Below are 14,976 nucleotides of genomic sequence, written 5' to 3' on the forward strand. Positions count from 1 at the left end.
ATCTGTGTTTGTACGGTATCTCCCTTGATAGAATATAAGGTCCTTCAGAGTAGGGATTTTCTTATTCATTAGATTTCTATCCACTGTATCTAGCATAATGTCTGACATATGGTAGATACCTAATAAATAGTTATCGATCAGGGCAGCTAGGTGGTGCAGTAGATAAAGCACTGACCCTGGATTCAGGAGGATGTGAGTTCAAATGTGACTTCAGACACTTACTTACTAGCTGTGTGACCCTCGTTGCCCCACAAAAAATAGAATAAAAAAAATAGTTATTGATCAATTGAAATTCTGGTTTCATTTTTAACTAGTGTCAATATTGATATAATTCTATTTCCTCAGCCCTATATCAGCATGGTGGTCATTGGACAAAACTCTATATTTAGATAAGCAACTTCTAAATTATTATTTATACATAGTCTTAAGATAGTATAATCTTCAGTACATTCTTCCTCCTTCTGCTATTCAGTCACTTTTGTTATAGAAGTAGAAAGGGCATGCACAAGAACTAAGGACTTGTTTGTATTTTCTTTTCTTTCACAGGATAACATAGTGGTTAATCTTCTCCTGATAAGTATTCTTAAGCATTTACCTAGGCTGATACTTATTTGGAACAGTCTTTTATATATACACACACACATATGCATATACATTCTTGGCTTAAGCATAGGTCATACTTTTGTCATGAAACTTTCTTTCATTTAAAAAAGAAGCACACACTCAATTGAGAAAAAGGCTTAATTTATTTGCGTTTTCACCTAATAGCTTATAAAATTATACATATGTATATATGTATATATGTATATATATATATATATATATATATATGACTGTAGCTAGTGTTTACATAGCATTCTAAAGTTTGCAAAGCATTTTACAAATATTATCTCATTTTATCTTCACAACAATCCTGGGAGGTAGGTAGTATTATTATTCCCATTTTATAGATGATGAAACTGAAGCAGACAAAGGTTAAGTAATTTGTCCACTGTCACACAGCTAGTATGTGAATGGTCCTATTTGAACTCATCTTCCTGACTCTTATGTCAAGCACTATCCATTATGCTACCTTATTGTCTGTGTTTGTGCATTTTGCACTTATGAATATATTAACACATACATATACTATGTGTACATATATACATACACGCATACACATATACACACTATATATGTACATTTGTATATGTGTATAAATACACAGATACCCGTACACATACATACAAGTTAATATGTATATAGTCATCCAGTGTATGCTATAATCCATATACAGGAAACATCCCCTTTGCTAATATATATATATGATAAGATAACTTGCACTTCATTAGTTCTGTCCCTGCCTAAATTTAGAGAAACATTCAGGGTTGCTAAAAAACCTAATTAGTTCATTTGAGATAAGTAGAATTAAGATATTTAGTCTAAAATGGGAATACTTTTTCTTTCTTGAATGCCATCAAAGGATGATACCTCTATAAAATCAGTATAATTCTATCTTGTAGGCTTATAAGTACTTTGCAGAGAGTTTGTTTTGTTTATTTTGCTTATCCTAAGTTCTTAGTTACTTGATATTTATGTGACTGATAGATAATGTATAAATCTGCATATGAATATGTTTCTTTGTATGTGATTCATATACTATAGTTGTTTGGGGGCTAGTTACTCAATTTCCTTGGGGGTATGCTTGGTTATATACTCCCTAAGAGCAAGGACTTTCTATTTTTGCTCACTGTTTTGTGGTCCATTCTTCCACGAGGCTCCTTGCAAGTGTGGGTTTTTTCATTTATTGTTTTTTTTGTTTTTAGCACCTAACAGTGCCTGGTACATAGTAAGTACCTAATAAATATTTGTTGATTGATACCCTTTGTTACTTCGTGTAATATAAAGACTTGATAACTACTAATTTTACCAGAACTAGCACAAAACACTGAAGCAATTTCACACCTCAGGAGACATACGTATTTATAATTATTTCATTTTTATTTAGGAACAAGAACTCTATCAAAAAGAAGGCTTAGGAGTCAATGAAGTACACTATGTGGACAATCAGGACTGTATTGGTATGTCTTACTTGACTATATTTTTGAGAAATGAGGCAGGTTATAATTAATTTTCTTTAGAATGGATTTTGATACTTCATCTTGCTGTTTTTTCTAGTCTATGCCTATTAAACGCTTTAGCTAGCTGAAATAAAGAGGTGATTGGTAATTGAAAAAAGCTTCCCTTTTCTAATGTTTCTTTGAAGGGATTCTTCTTACTTAACCCTCTTTGGTTTTAGTTTAAAGTTTTCTCAAGGCTTTTCTAATCTTGTTTAGTGCTTTTGAATTTTTATGTGGCTACTATGTTAAAATGCTTTTCCGCTGAAAGAGAAAAATAAGTTTTGCTGGGTAATAGATTCTTGGCTGCAATCCAAACTCCTTTGCCTTCCAGAATATCATATTCCAAGCCTCGCGGTCCTTTAATGTTGAAGCTGCCAGGTCCTGAGCAATTCTGACTGTGGCTCCATGATATTTAAATTGCTTCTTTCTGGCTGCTTGGAGTATTTTCTCCTTCACCTGATAATTCTGGAATTTGTCTACAATGTTCCTTGGGGTTTTCATTTTGGGGTCTCTTTCAGGAGGTGATCAGTAGATTCTTTCAATGACAATTTTATCCTCTGATTCTATAACATCAGGGCAATTCTCCTTAATAATTTCCTGGAATATGGTGTCTAGACTTTTTTTCTGATCATGGCTTTCAGGCAGTCCAATGATTCTCAAATTGTCTCTCCTGAATCTGTTTTCCAGGTCAGTTGTCTTTCCAATGAGGTATTTCACATTTTCTTCTATTTTTAAAATTCTTTTGATTCTGCTTGACTGATTCCTGGTGTCTCATCTAGTCATTATCTTCTAGCTGTCCAATTTTAATTTTTAAGGCATTGTTTTCTTCAGTCAATCTTTGTGATTCTTTTTCCATACTGCTGATTCTTTTTTCATAATTTTCTTGTGTTGCTTTCATTTCTCTCCCCATTTCTCTCAATTGATTTTTAAAATCTTTTTTGAGCTCTTCCAAGAAGGCTTTTGTTCTTGAGAATAATTCATCTTCGCTCTTGAGCCTTCACATGTAGGCAATTTGAGAGTATTGTCCTCACCCGAGTGTGTGTTTGTCTCTTCCCTGTTGATACAGAAGCTCTCAATAGTGTGAGCTCTTTTTTGTTTCTTGCTCGTATTGCAGCTTATTATTACTTTTTTTAAGGTTGAAGTCCACTCCTCAGGCACCGGGGTCACTGTTTCAAGCTTCTTGTGCTGGGAGATAGGGGCTGTGTCGCTGGCTTTCTGCTCTGAGGCCTCTATGGCTTGTGGATTTCTCACCACCCTGGGCTTGCTTGCGGCGTGCGTGCGGGGATAGACAGGCCTGGTCACACCTGTCCTGTGGGTGGCCCCCTAGCTGGCAGCCTGCCCTCTCAGCTGGTGCTGGTGGATCTCACCACTGGTCCACTGCACCACTAGCCAGCTGAGCCAGGATCAAGGGGCCTCAGTTGCTTCCTGCTGTCTTGTCCCAACCCCCTTCACAATGCGCTGGGCTGAGCCTCCCTTTTGCTGAGTGAGACCAACCTTTCCTGAAGTCTTCTAAATTATCTCTGGTTGAAAGACTGTGTTTCTCTGTCTCTTTGCAAATTCTGTAGTTTCAGAATCCATCCAGAGGCTTGATTTAATGTTCCTTTTTGAGGGAACTGAAGGAGAGCTCAGGCAACTCACTGGCTTCTCTCCACCATCTTGGCTCCACCCCCCTCCCCAAACTCTTAAGTTGTTCCTGTTTGTGATCAGTGTGTTAATATTTATTTTACTGCTATAAACTTTATGCTTAAAGTTGACATTATTTTGAATGCTTTATTTTTTCCTTTAAATAGATTTAATTGAAGCAAAATTAGTGGGAGTACTGGATATTTTGGATGAAGAAAATCGTCTTCCTCAACCAAGTGATCAGCACTTTACAGCTGCAGTTCATCAGAAGCACAAGGACCATTTTCGCCTTACTGTGAGTTTACTGTTAGAAAGTTCTTAGTCTTACAGGGAAGGCAGTGTAGTGAAGAAGAGAGTAAGTGCTCATCTTTTTGAACATGCTTAATGGAACTCTGTTGATTGGACATGCCTGTATCAAGGGACATTTTAAATATTGCTTTTCATAAATGCACACTTTGAAAATAAACTAGAAAATTCTTTTCTTTATTTAACACGGGTATTTATTATGTGATAAACTATATGTTATAGTAAAGGGCTAAAGTTGGAGTCCAATTTTCATTTGTTCCACTTGGGGAGGGATCAATGAATAGGAAAGGCATGTGTGTAATTTTCTGAGTCATCCTAGGATGCACAAATACCTGTTCTCAATTAATTCTTTCTATTTATTTGTACAGTTGGACTGAAAATAGAAGTTCTAACATACTTTCTAATATAGTCATGTAAAACAATGACTGCTAGACATAGCTAATAAGGTATTTTACTTGGAATCATCAAGGATTTGGATTCAAGTCTTACCTCTGATACTTAGAAGCTGGGTGCCCTTGTACAAATCACTTAAGGTTTTTGAATCTCAGTAACTCCCTAGCATTTATCTACTACATTACAGATGTGTTGCACATTGTGTTGTAGGAGTTTACTTCACCAGCAATTCCTCATGCTGTTGAAATCACAGATTTTCTTCTAGTTTTCTTTCAAAGTAAACATTATTTGATGATTTTTGTTGAAAACCCTTTAACTAGAGAGACAACTTAGTACAGTGAATAAAAGCCCTGCAATTCAAGTTAGGAAGACCAGGCTTGATCTGAATTAAAATACTGTTAGCTTTAAATCTAGGCAAATCACTTAACCCTTTTCAGCATCACTGTCCTTACAGATGGGGGTCATAATATCTTCCATTTTTGTTGTGAGGATCAAATGAAATCATATGTATCTATCTCTATCTCTCTCTGTCTCTGTTTCTGTCTGTCTGGTTCTTTCTCTATCACTGTCTCTAATAGTGCTCTATAAAGCTTAAAGAACTATTTAAATGTTAGTTATTATTGTTACCACTGTTAATAATTCCTAAAGGAAATTGCAGTTCAACTTTCTAAAATCGATGGCTATCTCATAGACTTTATAGAACTTTAGTGCTAAAAAGGATCATGGAAATCATACCAGCCCCCTCATTTTACATATGGAGATACTAAGTTTCATTGAAACAGATGAAAAACTCTCCCACTCATGAATCATCATTTAAAGGATTTAGCAAGAAAACATCTCTTCAGTTCACTGTACTTAGTTTGAAATAATGTGACATGTATTTCCTTGATTGTCCAGCAGTCTAAATGACTGACATTATCTGCCAGGAAAGGCAAATTCACAATGACAAAAGTATAGGGGAATTGGTGAGGAATTTAATGTTTGCAGCCATTACAAAACTCAGAGTATGCAATGTTTTAAAATCTTAAATCTAATCCACCTTTTTATTGAACTATTTCTGTCAGTGGAAACATCACTTATTTTACTGTTTTCTATTCTTGATGAACTCTTTTTTTGGCGGGGGCAGGGCAGTGAGGGTTAAATGACTTGTCCAGGGTCACACAGCTAGACTGTGCCAAGTGTCTGAGGCTGAATTTGAACTCAGGTCCTCCTGAATCCAGGGCTAATGCTTTATCCATTGCAACACCTAGCTACCCCGTCTTCTATTCTTGATACCTAGGTATTATGGTTATTCTTTTTCCAAGTTGCTCTTTATTTATATGTTGCATCCTTCTCACAGTAATCATTCACATGTCCATCTTACCCATCATCCTGTAAAGGTTATCTGTACTTTTGGAATTTCATGTACTTATTCTGGGCTTTTTCTTTCCATTGTCATTAACACAGTAGTACAGGCCTTCCTGGTAAACCATCTGAAGTAAGAGTATTCTGTCATAACTGAACTTAGTACCTTTATTCCTTTCGGCCTCTACATCGACTGTTAAGGCTGCCTTTCCTTCTGCATAGACTGAGGAGTTCCCACTTATATGCTCACAAGTTTCCATTGAGGTGCTATATATTGTTTAAACAGTACAATCTGAGCTCTTTCTCTCCCTAGTGGAATGTATGCACTTGAAGGCAGGATTTGTTTAATTATGTATTCCTATTTCTGTTGTCTAGCATAAAAGAAAAAGTATTCACATATATCCTAGTGCTTTGTACATAGTGAATGACTACTAAATCTGTTAATTTGAATTGAAAAATCTTTCCCTGGCATCAAGGACCTTTACAATCTGACTCCACCATATCTTTCCAGCTTTATTTTGTACCACACCGCTTCAAACTATTCTTTAAAAATGGTTTTTGTTAGTATGTTTTGTTTTGACATTGCCTTAAGTTCCTGTTGTAAACTTTCTGCCATCTAACGAGCCATTCCTCCCTTGTAATGAAGAATAGAAAAGAAAAAAAAAAGCAGTTTAGTAAATGGATCAGCCCTCCAGCTGACAGCAGTACATTCTTAATTGCACACTCAGAACTTAACACCTCTGCAAAGTAACTTTCCACAAATTCTGTGCTTATGCCAAAACTAGGCTACTCTCTGCCCTTGAAATATGCCCTTCAGTTTTCTGCTTCTGTGTTTTACTTATGCTCTTTCCTGTAGCTGGAACATTAATTGCCGTATATCTCTTATATTTCTTATATCTCTTACTGAGGCAGTCAAGTTCACTTGAGATTCAATTGCTTGGGTAAAGGAGACAAACTCCCATATGAGTAGTACTTTGTAACTTTTTAAAGGGAATAGAGACTAGCTAAATTTTATCTTCTACTCTATTGGATCTGTGATTTCAATGATTTGGGAATTCTCTGTAATGATGCAGATTGCAACCAGTCCAACCCTACCTATCCTTTGTGAGTTATCTCTGCTGTCCTCAAAGTTTACTGCAAGAGACCCACCCAACATGCTAGAGCCCTTCTTTGCTTTGTCTGACATCTGGAAGAGCTGTCCACTTACCTGTTTTTCTTTTATTTACCACGTGGCCTCTTCTTCCTGTCATACAATTCTTTGATGATGATCTTTGCTCCTATTCTTTTTCCAAGTTGTTTCTTATTTATATGTTGTATTCTGCTCACACCCACCATGAACAATACATTCTACTCATAACTATTCTTAAAATTTAAGATTTGTTTAGTTGCTACTTTTGTTATTTTTCCCATCCTATAATAATTTTAATTGTGATTATTTGGAAATAAGAGGTAATATGTTATACCAGGTGAACTTTAGTTTATTTCCTCATTTCTAAAAAAGAAGTATCAATCTGTGACCTGCTTGGCTCAAAGATTCTTTTGAAAAATAGAATTCAAAGCACTGAAATTAGTGCACTGATAAATTAGACAAGAACAAGATAATTTGGATTACAGGGTATCAGTGACCTCATTTGTAAAATAAGAATATTAAATTAGATGATCATTTATGTTCACATTATGCAATTCTCTAAATTTAAGTAATAATTACTGAAGATACTGTGCAGTACCAAAAATGAATAATACATTTTATATAGAAACAATCTCAATGTGGTAACTTTTATGCTTTGAATGAGCCTGAGTAGCACTTATTACATGGAATGGGATTAATGAAATCTTCATTGGTTATTTGGAATTTTCTGAGGCTGATAGCAACATTATCCTAAACATGGTATAGTGGTTAGAGTTCCATACTTGGCATCAAAAAAGACGTGGGTTTGAAGGCTACCTCAGACATTTGGTGACTTTGGGACCCTGGACAAGTCAGTTATCTTCCTGGGCTTCTGTTTCTTTTTTTGTAAAAAGAAGGGATTAAATTATATGATCTCTAATGACCTTCCAGGTCTAAATCTGTGATAATCTATGATAAATAACTAGTCTTACAAAAGGCACATTGTGCTTCAGTGTGGTCTTCATGTTCTGTTAGTCATTCTCTTTAATTTGTCTATGGTAGTGTGATATCTTAATATTTTATATTTAATATATAATTCAAGAATGCTTTGATAACTATCTGACATTTCAGAAGTGTTACTGAAAAGTAGACGGACTTTCTGAATTTGAGTTATTTCTTTAAGGACTCAGTCACAGATTATGTAATTCATTATTTAATAATTTTATAAATTAAAGACCTGTGGATTCCTTTACAGATTCCCAGGAAATCCAAACTGACTATTCACAGGAACATCAGAGATGATGAAGGTTTTATCATCAGGCATTTTGCAGGAGCCGTGTGCTATGAAACAGTGAGTATATATTTAGGGTCATATTCCAACCAGGCAATCTGGTGAAGCCTATGGACCTCTTATCAGAATAATTTTCTTAAACACATAAAATAAAATCACAATTGCAAAGAAAACCAATTATATAAAATAAAGTTACCAAAGTATTAAAAAAATACCCCAAATTCATGAACACTGTGAAATGTATTCTTGGACCTTTAAGGGTCTGTAGACTATATGTTAAGAAACACTGGTTTAATCATCCTGTTTGCTAATACTCTGATAAAAGTTTAAGATGAAAGAAAGGCATTCTCCATGACTGATTCTTTAAACTTTTTGTGATAAGTGGTGTGTTTTGATTAGTCAATCAGAGTCTCCAAAAATAAAACATTCAAAAATGGTTGAGATGTTTGTATTTCTTCAATACCAGAAGACTCTTTTAATATTGTGAAGTTTGCTTGTTCTAAACAAATTTGTTTTATTTATTTTTCAGACTCAGTTCGTTGAGAAAAACAATGATGCTTTGCATATGTCTCTTGAATCCTTAATATGTGAATCCAGGGATAAATTTATTCGGGAATTATTTGAGTCTTCCACAAACAACAACAGAGATACTAAACAAAAAGCAGGAAAACTTAGCTTCATCAGTGTGGGGAACAAATTCAAGGTATTAAAATGCTTTTAAAGAACTTATATGTTTTTCCTGCATTCAAAATATTTAAATTTTATATAGTAAAATAGATATAAACCAAGCCATTGGGAGAAATCCATTATTTTTTAATGTAAAAGCTGACCTAAACAGGTCTTTTTTAACTTTAAATTTAATGAGACAGAGAGGAATTGCAAATACAAAAATACTTGCAGTTTTCTAAATGCTTCCTTTATTAGTGCCTAACCAAAATATCTGATTACTTTTTCTAATTTTTCTCCTTTCTTCTGCCTACTGTCAAGCTGACATTCAAAACCTTACTTTCTCCACATGTTTTCTGTTTCCTTTCCTTATTCAGCAGTTTTATTTTAGCTGGGATATTCCAGCTCAGGATGGCTAGAAAGGACTAGTTGAGTTGAGAGAGGAAAAGCAGGCACAGCCAGGGGCTTCAGGTAAATGATCACCTTTATGGATTTGTATTTATAAATTTTATTACCATTTTAGTAAGAGCCCTTCTCAAAGCAATTTGTAATTTCTTTTCGATGTTTTCTGTCATCTGTGGCAAATGTAAATGTTCATATTACATGAATGGCTATATTATTTATTAATAAAATATATTATTAAAATAATAACTATATTATTTAAAAGCAAGTACTAAATGCTTCAAATTGCTTATTTACTTTCGACAGATGTTTCATGCCAGATTTAATGGTGCTCATATCGAAATTAAGAATTTTTTATTGTTTGAGGCAAGAGAAATAATTTTTCAAAAAGCCTACCTTAAAAACGGAAAACCTTTCATTGATCCTAATTGTCGATTTCCATGCTCAAGACATGTAATATAGGTTTTTTACCTGAAAATTTGATGAATGAAGAACTAATTACAGTGTAGTATATTTATTATTTACACTAGTTCCACGGGAAATTGTACTGTTTTTGTCTTTTGCATATATGTTGGAAAAATTCTTATGAATTTAGAAGATTAATTTTCTTTGACTTTAACTATATTATTACTTTTTAGTATTAGGACTAAAGATATGAATTTAACATAATTATCTATATTATAACTTTGATATATTAACTTTTGATGCAAAGCATTTTTAGAAACAACAGCAAAGATACTTCTGTTGCTTGTTTCAGAATATTTTAATGGAAAATAATGACCTTTAAACAAGAATTTTAAATTTGCCATTTTCAATCATTTTGTCTTCTATTTTTTTGTATTCACAAATATTAACTGCTCATAATTCATATAAGTAGAACTTTAAAAATGTATTAATTTTCACAAATTTAATGCTATTTCTCAAAGAGGGGTTTTTAATAAGTTTACATTTTTCAAAACTCATTCATAATTTGCCTGATGTCTTTCTGTCTTTCCCAGCAGTATATATTATTGCATCTGCAAAACTTCTTGCCAGTCAAAGTTAAACTAATTAGGAACAATTTTCTAGAAATATTGTCACACACATTTTTCTCCAAACCATTTTGCACTGATTTCTTGTGCTTAGGACACTGCTTTGCCATATATAATTAAATAATATAATTGTAAATTTCAGCAAAAATGCATTAAGATATATGTGAAAAGGGGCAGCTAGGTGGCGCAGTGGATAGAGCACTGGCCCTGGAGTCAGGAGTACCTGAGTTCAAATCCGGCCTCAGACACTTAACACTTACTAGCTGTGTGACCCTGGGCAAGTCACTTAACCCCAATTGCCTCACTTAAAAAAAATTAAAAAAAAAAAAGATATATGTGAAAGGCACTGTGCTAGATGCGGGAAACACAAAAGATATATGTAGCACCAGCCTTTCTCTCTCTGAGCTTAGATTATTAAGCATATAAAAGACATTTACACAAATACTATGATAAAAGAGAGAGTGAGGCATGTACAGAGGTGAGGTCCAAGAAATTCTATAGTACTTCTTTGTTTCAAATTAAAGTTTAGTAAGTCATTATAACTGCTTGGGTAGCTTACATAGAACTGCCTCATTATCTAGAATCATTAGTGAATTAAGGGCTTTATAGAAGTACCTTTCCAGATAACTGAAGCTTACACTTTAAAGGCCCAATTTGAAACGACTTTTTCTTAAAAAATGGATTTATATGCTTCCCTGACTTTAAAAATTGAACATGTTTATCATTACATAATGGCTGAGGAGTATCATGAACATTACTGTAGTACAGGAGTTATTGTTTTATAGAGAGCTGTTTATCCTGGATGATATACATTTATAGTTCTTTCTTCTTTCTCAGCTGTCACATGCTTTCATCGTTCATTTGGCTGCCTTGTTTTATTTATGCTCAGATCCTAAAGGTGGCTCCATGCTACTCTCATCAAATAAAGTGCATAGGTTTTCTAGTAATTATTTCTTTCCCTAATTGAGACATTTTTTTTTTAGCTTTTGTGGGTTTGTTAGTGCATCAGATAGTGAAAGTTGTCAGAAGTCTCATCTCCAAAAAAGTGGGTTAACTACGTTTTGTCAAATTGATAAATCATTTTAGTATCCTTAACTTTGAATTCTCTTCTATGTTAGAAGTATATCCAAGACCTCCTAAAGCCTATTTTAAGTGAATATAAATTGTATTAATGTGGTGAAGATAGGTACTATGCATTATTAGTATTAATAAAAGTTTTAAAATGAAACCTTTTTTGCAGGGAGAATATGAAAGAATCCAGATATCAGTATTATTAAAATGTGCTTGGCAGAATCATAATTAGAGCATCCAGGGTTTATAATTTCTTGACAAAGTAGATGGAATATTTAATTCTAGAACTGAGGCAAGATGAACTGTATCATCACAGCATTTTAAATAATAGGGGTATTAAGTCATTGTTTTGGAGTTTATTGTCAGAATTATTTTATATATAAAATATTGCCAAAGTTTAAACTAAAATTAAAAGTATTTTCCTCCAAGGTAGTTGAAAAATAGTAAATGGAACTTCTGCAGATGTTTATGAATATATTATCAGTTATAAATGTTCTCTAAAACACTTTTATATGCCATTTATTTTCATACTCATTTTAAGTATAGCCTGCTTTGCTCATTGAATTGCTATTGAGCTATATGTAGTTTCCATGAGCCATGTACATATTTAACATATCTCACTTTTAACATTTCTTTTGTTTGTTGAGCCTACTGTTTGTTTTTTTTCCATATAAGTTTTAAAAGATGGGGATTATAGTTAGCAGTGGTAATTATTTCCACACTTGATATATCATGTGCAAGTATAGTTATTAATTTCCTTGGTGTTATACAAGGCATGTTGCATGAAGTTTTATCAAATCCTTTTGCATGTTTCACTTATCAAATTGTAATAAGTTACTTTTTTAAAAAAACAGTGATAATAGTCTTAGCATACCTTGATATTAGCTAATATTCATCTATGTGCTTTTATTTTTTTATATACTAAACACACTTTTTTATTTTACAGACACAGTTAAATTTGCTCCTGGAAAAATTGCGTAGCACTGTAAGTATGCTTGAAGACAACATAGTTTTTTACCCCTTCATTCCACAGCTTTATATTTTTATCCATGGGTTTCTCTGTCGAAATTCCCCACAATACTATTATTAGTAGTATCTGCTAATACCTTAGGATCAGTACCAAGCAAAGTGTTGAATTTTTAATAAATGCTTGAATTGAATTCCGAGTAGTAAATCCTATCATAAATAATTTTCAAAATGTTTTATAATTATCTTTCGTTTTGTACATACTGGTCATTCCCCAGGTCAGTCAATCAACAAGCATTTTTTAAGTGCTTCCCATGTCCCAGACAAATACTGTATATAATTGCTGGGTATATGAAATATCTTTTTATAAAGACCTTTTGTCTTTACAAAGGGACAAAAACAGCCCCTGCCCTCTAGGAGCTCATAATCTAATGGAGGAAGACAACACATAAAAAGAAACTAAAAAGTGGTGGGAATGGGACAGGGGGAGGAAAAGTCATGGTTGCTGGGAGTGGAACAGTGGTCTGCAGCTGGGTAGGAAACGATGAGATCCAACTGTGATCTGGGAGGAGCTCTCCATTGGCCTTTTTCCACCTTCTCCAATCAGAGAGAGGGACCCTAGGGGCAGGGGTACTGAGGAGGTGAGTTTCAGAGTTGATGTGATCTTGCAGGAAGATGAATTTCTGGAGACAATGAGGAAGTCCAGGAGAGCAGCCAGGTTGGAAATTATGAGGTGGCTGCCCTGTGCCCCCTCCTTAAATGGAGGATCTGAGAAGAAATCTACATTGTCCACCCTCTACCCCCTCCAATCAGGAGGAAGGAAGAACTCTAGTGACTACCCAGGGAGGGTACTGACTTATGAGTTCCAGAGCTGATGTGATTTTACAAGAAGATTTGGCAAAATAACAATATAGTTTTAAATAGGTGGAGGAGATAGTGTGACTAATTGTGATTTGAAAAATGTAGATTTTAGGTTTAAGGTCCTGCCAGGGGACCCTGAATACCCCAGAACCTTTCCATTTGACCTACAGCTTCATCCTTATGATCAGTAGGTCCTTCTATTTGCCTTTTATCTGAATCCTCCTATATATGTTGTCTCTTTCACTTAGAATGTGAGCTTATTGTAAGCCAGGACTGTCTCACATTTCTGTTTGTATCTCTCAGCATTTAGCACACTTCATGGAACATAATTAAGTGTTTAAGAACTGCTTTTTAATTCATTCATTAGTGCTCCCATGTTGAATTTCTTACTTTGTAATGTTCTCCCTTTGAGTGTCACTGCATGGGTTTTATTTATGGATAGTGTTGATGTGGAAAAATAGTTAAGAATCCTTTGGGCCCTTTTATGACAGGCAGATATTTTTAACAGGCATATCATGGAAAAGATGACCATTTTTTACATTTAATTCCACATATAAAGCTTGACCACAAGTCCTGAGACTTATGTTTTAATAATAATGCCAGAATTTTAGCTCCAAATGAATATTATCCTCCTGTGCCCTGCCCAAGTACAGTCATTCTGAGAGATAATGCAATTATTATGATGATAATACCATCGTATAAAATGTTTTGGAAATATTTAGAAATTTTGTTTTCAGAGTCTATATCACATTTTTAAAATCCTCAATGATAGATTTTGTCCTTTAAGAATTATTATAATTTTTGGAAAAAGCAAAGAGTAATTTAGAGCAAAGTTTGGCAATCTCGTGTTGTTTAGAAATTACCTTTGGGGGGCAGCTAGGTGGCGCAGTGGATAAAGCATGGGCCCTAGATTCAGGAGTACCTGAGTTCAAATCTGGCCTCAGACACTTGACATTTACCAGCTGTGTGACCCTGGGCAAGTCACTTAACCCCAATTGCCCTGCCAAAAAAAAAAAAAAAAGAAATTACCTTTGAAGAAAATTCCAGAAGTGAAATTTAGTAAATTATTTTGAGAATTGAATTTATCTATGCAGAACCCCTTAAAAAGAGTCCTTTAAAGAACTACTTTTACATTCATTTGTGAAAGTTCCAGTATAATTGTAAGATATTAGTGACATTATAGTCATATTGTATAATACTTATTCTTTATTTTCATCATTTGATCTGATTTGATTAATTTACATAATTCTAAATGAGTTCTATTGAAATTGTTTTTTTTAAAAGCAGCTACTGTTTAATTTTAATTTTATGATAATACTGTGGTAAGATTCAACTCAATAAATATTCATTTCCTCCTCTGTGTAAGACACTATGCTAGGTACTGGGGATGCAAAGACAAAAATAATATAGCTTGTTTTTCCCTCTGAGGGGCTTAATATGTAGAAGCTTAACTTGTAGAAGATGTTTTGATCTAGAGTTACTGTCTGCTGACATTTTCATCTAAAGGAAGAGATGTTTTGGAGTATAGCTTATATTCCTAAAATTTAAGGAAAGAGAAGTTTAACTTGTTCTTGTTCTCATGAAATAGTTTTTAATAAAAGAAATACAGCACATCCCTATTCTTACATAGAAGGACAATCAATATTATATGCTAGGAATAAGAAAGACTTGATTGATGTTTAAGCATATAAAGTATTTTTACACTTGAAACAATTCATCACAGGATTTGTATTTTTTTTTAAGCTGTACATTTTTGGCCACTGATATCTGAAGGAATTTTCTAAGTTATTAGGATTCACATACTTTTGTTATCTA

At 33.9% G+C, this 14,976-nt stretch overlaps 1 protein-coding gene across 5 annotated transcripts in view; it reads left to right on the forward strand.

The window, feature by feature from the left end:
• Positions 1-14,976, forward strand: part of MYO6 (myosin VI) — a 217,478-nt gene that overhangs the window by 150,945 nt on the left and 51,557 nt on the right. For 4 of the 5 annotated variants that reach the window (XM_044003763.1, XM_044003764.1, XM_044003765.1 and 1 more), the window contains 5 exons: positions 1,988-2,060; positions 3,890-4,017; positions 8,129-8,224; positions 8,694-8,867; positions 12,281-12,319. In XM_044003763.1, the coding sequence (XP_043859698.1) occupies positions 1,988-2,060; positions 3,890-4,017; positions 8,129-8,224; positions 8,694-8,867; positions 12,281-12,319 (510 nt within the window). Of the gene's footprint in view, positions 1-1,987; positions 2,061-3,889; positions 4,018-8,128; positions 8,225-8,693; positions 8,868-9,207; positions 9,302-12,280; positions 12,320-14,976 lie in introns of all 5 variants that reach the window. The other variant, XR_006356388.1, reaches the window with a different exon arrangement.

The sequence above is a fragment of the Dromiciops gliroides genome, chromosome 4 (assembly GCF_019393635.1).
Source record: "Dromiciops gliroides isolate mDroGli1 chromosome 4, mDroGli1.pri, whole genome shotgun sequence".
NCBI classification, from domain to species: domain Eukaryota; kingdom Metazoa; phylum Chordata; class Mammalia; order Microbiotheria; family Microbiotheriidae; genus Dromiciops; species Dromiciops gliroides.